The 8,617-nt window shown below is 46.1% G+C and overlaps 1 protein-coding gene across 4 annotated transcripts; it reads left to right on the top strand.

The window, feature by feature from the left end:
• Positions 1-134: 134 nt before the first annotated feature.
• Positions 135-7,068, top strand: LOC308675717 (solute carrier family 2, facilitated glucose transporter member 5-like). Of its 4 annotated transcripts, none has more exons than XM_081341234.1 (9): positions 135-804; positions 1,350-1,492; positions 2,189-2,313; positions 2,411-2,563; positions 3,528-3,653; positions 3,763-3,956; positions 4,211-4,321; positions 5,488-6,126; positions 6,514-7,068. In XM_081341234.1, the coding sequence occupies exons 2-8, from the start codon at positions 1,383-1,385 to the stop codon at positions 5,593-5,595; spliced, it is 927 nt and encodes a 308-aa protein (XP_081197360.1). In that variant the 5' UTR covers positions 135-804; positions 1,350-1,382; the 3' UTR covers positions 5,596-6,126; positions 6,514-7,068. The 4 variants fall into 4 exon arrangements, with proteins under 4 accessions (XP_081197360.1, XP_081197361.1, XP_081197359.1 ...); XM_081341235.1 differs by having other exon boundaries at positions 4,775-6,126; XM_081341233.1 differs by having other exon boundaries at positions 4,211-5,803; positions 5,999-6,126.
• Positions 7,069-8,617: the final 1,549 nt, after the last annotated feature.

The following is an 8,617-nucleotide window of genomic DNA, read 5'->3' as shown; positions in this document are numbered from 1 at the left end:
TCTCCTAACTGCCAACCGCTTCTCCCGGAACGTTCCCGCCTCCTTTGTCTGATTGGCTCCCATCAGCTGCTCCAGCGTTCGTTGGAAACCAAACCAGGCAGAGCAGATCCGGCATTTGTCCCTTTGCACGCCAGGATGCAGAAAAAACCTCCGTAAGTTGTCACTTAGATTTTTTTCTTCTTCTTTTTTTTCCAGCCTGGAGTGCCAAATCTGGAGATTGGCATTCCCCAAATAGGCTGATGAGCTCTGTGGAGCCTCCCTGGTCGGCAGCAGTCTACCTTGGAACAGGGGCCACCAGGGAGCACAGGTTGGGGAGGAACGCTCACGGAATTTTTTGCTTGTTTCCTATTCGCTCCATCAGGGCTGCTCTTGGCCTCCCCAGAAGAATAGAAATCAAAGAGAAATCGAAACCTATATTCCGAGATTATGTGAGTTTGGAATAGCGGAGAAGCTGGGATGAGAACGAGATGGTTGCTCTCTCGAGCTGCGATTATTTTAACCTTCAGGGCAAAGAGGGCGGAGATAGGGCTTCCCCAGAAACGAGAGAATTAAAAAGGATTTCTCTGTCACTCCGGAATATATTTTCTCGGTGTGTCCGTGAAACACACAAGTCAAACCTGATATAAAAACCATTTACCTTTTTTTTTAAAAAAAAGAAACGTGGCTTTACCCCCTTCCAATAACCATCGTTTGCTTTCCTTCTCTTGGAAGCTCACCGGCACATTAATTATCTCCGTGTCGGTTTCGTATCTCGGACACATCCAGTATGGCTACACTCTCCTATTGGTGCATCACCCTGCTTCGGTACGTCTCACAAAGTTAAACCAGGGTTTGTCTGGCATGGCGAGCTCCGATTGAACCCCTGGCCTGAGGTCTCTCTGCTAACCCTGCTCAAATGTTTCGGCTCAGCCAAGATTTTTCTCTTTTGTTGGCCCTCTCTTTCTTTTTTTTCCATTCCTTCTCCTAAGACGGGAATGGAGGGTTTTTTTTTAAGCTGGTGTTTTTGCGAAGGAAAACGTCTCTCTCCGTTGAAAGGGGAGAGTGCCAGGGTGTGCCAAGGAGCTGGTGGGCACGAGAGTGTGATTTCCCTCAGGTTCCTGTCCTGTTTGCACACACAATATCCTTTGCACACGCGCCAGTCTTTGCTGACTAGCAAGGCCGTCCACGTGTGCGCTGCTACATTTGGTTTTTTTCCCCTGTAGCTGTTCTGGGATGCAAGTCAGAGAGCACTGCTACATTTTAAGCATTTGTTAAGCTTTAAATTTAATTCCTGGCTGATCCAGGAATGGGAATTCTCTTCTTTGCTTCCTCATCTCACTCATTTTTCCATTTTTTCCCCCTCCCCTAAGTTCCTTATTGCCAACTTGACAAAGGAGGAAGCGATGCAGCTGGAAAACTTCTGGTTCGTTTTATCGCCTGCTGTCATATTGTTCCCAATGGGGGGGTTCACTGGCATTGTGTTGTTCGCAAACCTGGTGGACAAATACGGCAGGTAACAGAAGTGGCAAAACAATTTGGGGAAGGGAGACGTGTAGAGAGCAAAGCAAATGTTATGCAGGAATCTCCGGGTGGTCTCTTTTCCAGGCATTACCCTAGACCAGGGGTAGGCAACCTCAGCTGGCTCAGGAATTCTGGGAGTTGAAGTCCATGAGTCATAAAAGAGCCGAGGTTGCCTGCCCCTGCCCTGGACTGCACACATAGACCCTGACGTATGACCACAATGGAGTCCCAAATTTCTGTTGCTAAGCAAGACAGTTCTTAAGTGAATTTGACTCCATTTTACAACCTTTCTTGCCACAGTTGCTAAGTGAATCACCACAATTCTTAACTTAGCAATAGCACGTAAACTTATACACCTCTTCACAGTGCTTTACAGCCCTCTCTAAGCAGTTTTTACAGAGTCAGCCTATTGCCCCCCCCCCCAAAAAAAATATCTGGGTCCTCGTTTTACCGACCTCAGAAGGATGGAAGACTGAGTCAACCTTGAGCCGGTCAGGATCGAACTGCAGACTGTGGGCAGAGTCACGTGTAAAATGGTCATAGGTCCCTATTTACAGTTGTCGTCGTAACTTTGCACGGTCACTGTTGTAAGTAAGTACTACCCAAAGTTTTAAATGTTAAACGAGGTTGCTAATACCTTTTTCACACCTGCCTCTTCCCCCCCCACCACCCCGCTTTCCTTTTGCAGAAAGTTTCTCTTGCTGTTTAATAACAGCCTGACTTTCGTCGCCTCAGTTTTTCTCTGCGTTTCTAACAGCGTCCATCTTTTGGCATTCACCCTGTTTGCCAATTTCATGGCCGGGATATCTTCAGGTAATCGATTTGCTGAGATTTGCCATTTGGGGTGCTGGAGAGGCTGGCCCCTTTCTTCAAGACCCCCATCGGCGTTCAATTTCCTTGTCCGACTTAGGGATCTTTTCTTGCTGTGATCCACTGTACCTCTTAGAGGTCTCTCCCATCCCCCTAAGAGGATCCATGACGGCAGCCTCAACCCTCTTCTTCAGCCTCGGCCTTATATTAGGTTACATGCTTGGGCTTCCGAACATTTGGGGGAACAAAGAAGGTACGTGCGTTGATTGAACTGTCATTGCGCCAAACTTTTTTTTGCAGGAGCCAGAATCGTTCCCTTGCAAGCAGCGCGCAAATCCTGGCCCACTGGCACCTTTCTGTCTTTAGTGGCATGTCATAAAAGGAAAGGCAGAGGGGCAGGAAGAGGAAGGGAAAAAATGTCAGCAGGCACCAATTCTAAAAAACAGCAGAGTGTAGGTTAAGCCTGAGGGAGGGGATTGTTGTGATTCAGCGTCAGCCTGTGATACTGGCAGCTGAGTCTGATGATTCTGAAGAGGAGGAGGAGGAGGGGTTTGAAGAGCCTTTGGTGTCAGAGGGAGGCTCTGATGCACTGCAGGACTCTCAGCCTGGCCCCTCCTGTTGTGTTCCTCATCAGACTCAGACGTGTGAGCACGAGGTATTGGACGTAGATGATTCAGAGCTGGATCTGTTCAGGGACGCTAGGAGCAGGAGGCAATCCAGCAGAGTAGAACAGAGAAAGGCAATGAGGCAATTCGGTGAGAGGAGGAGAAGGCAATGAGAAGCCACGCCTTGGGACTGCTGATAAAAGGGGAAGGTGTGGGAGGTGCTGGTTGCTGAAGGCAACCGTTTGAAGATCTTCTGCTAGAGTCCTGGTCTGTTATTCCTGTTTAACTCTTGTTTGAACTTTTGTTTTCTTTGTAAATAAGCCTGTTGACTATAAAAAGGGGTTGTCCCTGACATTCAAACAGTCGTAGGCTGGAACAGAACAGGGATCAAACATGTCATAAGTCACGATTCGCTGCACACACGCAAAGGATATTATTTTAGCCCACCTTGGAACACCTTTCTTGTTGCCTACCCATTTCCCTTGACCGTTAGTTGGTCAGATTCTTGTTCTAACTTGAAGGTTGCAATAAATATACGCATTTGAAGTGCCCGGATCTCCTGATTTCCCCAGTGCTTGAAATTGTCCATCCATAATGCCTCTTCCTTCACAGATTTCCCGTTCATGTCTATTTTACTGGGTATCTTTGCTACCATTTCCATTTTGCTCCTCTTGATCTGCCCGGAAAGCCCTAGGTTTATTTTTATCCAGAAGAAGAACGAAACGAAGGCAACGGAAGGTAAAGAGACACTGATCCTTAGCAAACACCTTTTCCTCGTTGGCTGCACGGTGCAAATTTGTTCCTTGTCTCCGCACCCGTCTTCACGGTCTTCCCTCTTTCCAAACAGTTTTAAGAAGCTTGAGGGCCCAAGGGGACGTGACGAAAGAGATCAAGGATCTCCAGGAAGAAGACTTTTACGAATTGGTGGCTAAGGAGAAAAAGATGACGTTCTGGAAATTTTTATGTACTCAGAATTTCCGGTGGCCCATAGTCACCACCATCGTCTTGACGGCCGGAAGTCAGCTTTCCGGCATCACCGGGGTAGGGAAAAAAATATTATCTCAAATCCTTACTAAAGACAAAAAAAACCCCAAACCAACCACAGTATGGATCTCCGGGTTTGTTTGTTACACTGAAACCCTTTGTCGAGTTACTTTCTCTTCTGCAACAGGCAGAAACCCCAGATCTCCTTCTTTCTCTTTTCCCTGACCCCCCCCCCCACACAATTTTTTTGTTTTGTTTTCCAGTGTCATCTTCATCACAATCCCTCTTTTTTTTCCCCCTTCCGGATACAGATGTTCTTTTACACCAAGAAAGTCTACGCAGTGATGGGGTTATCCAAAGGCATCTCAGAGGTCATTTCTTTAAGCCTCAATATCATCATCATCATCAGCCTTGTCACCTCGGTAAGCTGTTTCGCTTTTCCAGTTGACTTCAGGGCAAAAGCCCAGGATGAAATGCCTCACTCCCCCTCCCCCCCAGCATTAAAAAAAATAATAAAACAAAATAAATGCAAAGATTTTGATCTCCGAGCGAATCTAAAGAAGGAGAAATAAGGGCTTGTTCGGAGGTAGGGCTCTGCTCGGCAGAGATGGCCATAACAGAAAAACAAAGTCGGAAGGGACCTTGGAGGTCATCTAGTCCAGCCCCCTGCTCAGGCAGGAAATCCCAGACCATTTCAGACAAATGGCTGTCCAGTCTCTTCCTAAAAACCTTCCAGTGTTGGAGCCTTCACCGCTTCTGGAGGCAGGTGGCTCCACTGGTTAATTGTTCTCACTGTCAGGAAATTTCTCCTTAGTTCTACGTTGCTTCTCTCCTTGGTTAGTTTCCATCCGTTGCTTCTTGTCTTTTGCCTTAAGGCGCTTTGGAGAACAGCTTGACTGCCTCTTCTTTGGGGCAACCCCTGAGATATTGGAAGGCTGCTATCGTGTCACCCTTAGTCCTTCCCAATTCCATCAACCGTTCCTTGTGTGTTTTAGCCTCCACTCCCCTGATCATCTTTGTTGCTCTTCTCTGCGCTGAGCAAAACTGGATGCAGAATTCTAAGTATTCTCAGGCTTCATAAAGCGGTTCTAATACTTCACCTGATTTTTGTTAATGCATTCCGAAGGATTTTGTCACTGCTTGGGAAGCTGTTGTTTTGCAATCCTGGCTGTACGCTCTCCTGACCGCCAACTCTGTTTCCTCAAAAGGTGCTCAGCACACAATGTAGACTTCACAGGACTGGGGGAAGGGACCCCGGAGGTCTTCTAGTCCAACCCGCTCCCCGCAGCCAGGGATCCTGTACTATTCTGGACAAAATCCAAGGATCCTTTTTATTAAAAAAAAATGGCAAAAGCTGTAATTTTTCTAGTGGCAGCAAGATCCTGACCTTGCTTCCTTGCATGAAATAAAGAACGGATAACTCAGGTTTTTTTTTGTTTTTTTTTTTTTAACCTGCCTTGGGGAAAAGCCACCACAAGGTGCTGGGGACCAGCCAGCCCCATGAGAGTTCAGGCCTCTGATCCCCATTGCCTTGAGATCCCCCTCCCACCATACCTCTGTCCCCTTGATTTTTTTTTCTTTTCCCTAGATCCATTTGATTGAGATGTGGGGCCGGCGAATTCCTTTAATCATGGGTTTCATGATCTGTAGCATGAGCTGTATCCTTTTAACCTTCGCACTGGAATTCCAGGTTTGAAGGCTGCCTGCTTTCTCTGGGGAACCCCCTCCTCCTCTTCTTCCTAAGCCCCCCACCTTGACCTTGCCCTTGCGCGGGGGGGGGGCACAACCAGCGGAGACTTCTTTCTTTCTTTTTCCTTTCTTTCTGCAGGAGGAAAGCTACCCAGTGAGTTTCCTAAGCCTGGTCTTAATTATTATCTTTTTAATCGGACATATGATAGGACCAGGTAGGTGAACGGGATGAATAATGCCGAAAGCCCCGTCGGCAGTGTCTGTGTGGTGGTGGTGGTGGTCTGCGAAAACTAGCAAAGGAACAAAACCTGGCGGACACATCAAGCTGGAAAGAATCGTGGAGGTCTTCTAGTCTAACCCCCTGCTAAAGGCAGGAGACTGTATCCTGGTTAAGTCCTTGTTTTCCCCAGGTTCGATCTCTTTCGTCATTCTGGGTGAGCTTTTCCTGCAGTCGACCCGCGCCTTGGCTTTCACCGTTGGGTTTAGCACCCTGTGGTTCATTCGCTTCATCTCCGGGATGATCTTGATGCAGCTGGAGGTACGTTCATGTGTGAACGTGGGTGGGTGGGTGGGGTTACAACTGCATGGGGCCCTCGGCGGCCTCTGCACGCCCCCCCCCACTGTCTAAAACCTCCCACGAGGTTTTCAGAGTTGCGATGCTAGATTGCAAATCCCCGCGACGGCACCCCATTCGAGGGCTAGAATACAAACCAGGTTCACCCAAGATTGATTCACGGCAAGCGTAGGAGGGAAAGCAAAGACGCAAGGAGCAACAGAGCTGATTCGTTCAAGCTGGCGGAGTTGCTATCAAACCGAATTTAAAAAAAAAATGAATAAGGGGAAGGAGTTGCATTTCCGGTGAAGGGACTTTTGAAGTCTTGTCAGGTTAGAAAAACTCTTTTGTGTCGTTCTGTCCCTTTCCTAGTTACTGCTGGGACCCTACTCTCTGCTGGTCTACTGGCCCTTCTGCGTGGTCACCTTCATTTATCTTTTCAAGACGCTTCCCGAAAGCAGAGGCAAAACGTTTCTGGAGATCCAGCGGGCCCAAAAAGTAGACAAAAAGTAGAACAAACAGTAAAAAAAATAAATTAAAAAAAGTAAAAAAAAAAAGTTAAACGGAGGCCTGTCGGGATGCCTCGTTGCTGCCTTTGTGTGTGTGTGTTGTCCGATGTTTCTTCATTTTTTTGGGGGGGGGTTGCTTGTAGGTCTCCTTCTCCCCCCCACCCCACCCCCCGGATCTCAGCTCTTTCATTCCACCAGGATGTGCAAATTTGGCACTACGTATTTTAAGCCTTTTCCTTCCCTAGGTTTTTTTTTAATTTTCTGGGATCACTAGCTAGAACTCAGAGCTCCGTGGAAGATCAATTCTGGGCATCGGGACACTGCCGGATCTGCCTTGGGTGCTTTCACAAAATGGCTACCGAGGAGGGGGGGCGTGGCCTGGAGAAGAGCCACGCCTATTTGTGCAACAGTCCCTTAATTTCATCCCCCGAATCTTTGCTTGCCGGCTGACTATATAATCAATACTACTATACAAATAAAATAATTATTATTATTATTATTATTATTATTATTATTATTATTATTATTATTATTATTATTATTATTATTATTATTATCAATAAAGGTATTTTCTGTTGTGTGGCCCTTTCTTTCAGTTGTTGTTTTTTTAAAAAAAATATTATTATTATTTTTAGAAGCTACAGTGACAAACGTTGTGGAGAATATTGCTGTGCAAGGAAACACTTTAAAAAAAAAAAACCTCCCCAAAACAATATATATGTCAGGAGTACTAATGAGGACCTAAGTAGCAGAGCGTGCAAGGAAGGAGGGAAGAGGAGGGAAGGGAACGAATAAGGCAATTATCATTGTGACCAACTAGGACACAGGTCTGCAACCTGCGGCTCCGGAGCCGCATGTGGCTCTTTCAGCCATCTCCTGCGGCTCCCAGTCCTCTGCCATGTGCAGTTCAAAAAAAAAAGTGGGACTAAAAAAGTTCAACCAATCAATTCAAATATGCAGGGTAAGTGCATATCTTGCCTTGGTTCCACTCTTCAGTCAAACCCTGTTCTGCGCATGCGCGCATGTACGTGCATGCGCACACATTTTTTGCGGCTCCCAGTTTTTCCTTTTGTGAGGGAACCGGTTCCGAGTGGCTCTTTCACTGTTTCAGGTTGCTGACCCCTGAACTAGGAGGAGAGCCAGCGATAACACAGAGATAGTCCTCAACTTACAACAGTTTCACTTGACGACTGTCAAAGTTACAACGGCATTGAAAAATGGGGCTTACAACCATTTTTCATAGTTACGACCTTTGCAGCATCCCCAGGATCACGTGATCAGAATTCAGACACTTGGCAACGAACTATTTATGACGGACATAATTTCCCAAAAATTTTCCATTTTTGGGAAATTATGTCTGCAATGCCACGGGATGGCGGTGTTTTCTGCAATGATAGCTTTTCTCCAGCACCTTGAACCCTTTATGGCAATATTAACATTATAAGCACAGCATAAATATTGCAAAAAACAATTTTAAGAATCATAGTAGTATGCCTTAAGAAAGGCCAAAAGGGATTGCACAAGAGCAGTGTTTTCTGCATTCATACTTCTTCTCCAGCATGGAAGCACTTCACTGAAATATTAATATTACTAATAAGGTTAATAAAGATCAAAAAAACGTGAATAATAATGAGGTCCTGTGAAAAAGAATAAATCCTTTGATGGCTGCAACTCCGTAAATGGCCACGAGATGGCAGGATTTTCTGCCTCTACTGTCTATGTAATTTTGACATGCTTTAGTTGGTTATCCCGTGTCTGGTTAGCGTTATCCAGCAAGGGGGTTTCCTAATACAATATTAATATTAATAATAACGTTAACATTGGTGAAAATGAGGAGAATGCAACCCCAAAAATGGCCACGGGATGGCAGCACTATTTTTCTGTCACAACAGTCTGCTATTAATTTTGAACAGCCCATTTTAACTCAGTTTGACGTGGTTTAACGTGGATTCCCGTGTCTGTGCCTG

This window comes from Vipera berus (assembly GCF_964194415.1).
Source record: "Vipera berus genome assembly, chromosome: 17".
Classification (NCBI taxonomy): domain Eukaryota; kingdom Metazoa; phylum Chordata; class Lepidosauria; order Squamata; family Viperidae; genus Vipera; species Vipera berus.
Note: the sequence above shows the minus strand (reverse complement) of the source record. Positions and strands in the feature narration are given on the sequence as shown.

Bases quoted from the DNA above. Each gene is read 5' to 3' on its own strand.
- LOC308675717 (XM_081341233.1), top strand. From the start codon at position 1,383: ATGCAGCTGGAAAACTTCTGGTTCGTTTTATCGCCTGCTGTCATATTG. The intron at 1,493-2,188 runs GTAACAGAAGTG...TTCCTTTTGCAG, and splicing joins CTGGTGGACAAATACGGCAG to AAAGTTTCTCTTGCTGTTTA. The intron at 3,654-3,762 runs GTAAAGAGACAC...CTTTCCAAACAG, and splicing joins CGAAACGAAGGCAACGGAAG to TTTTAAGAAGCTTGAGGGCC.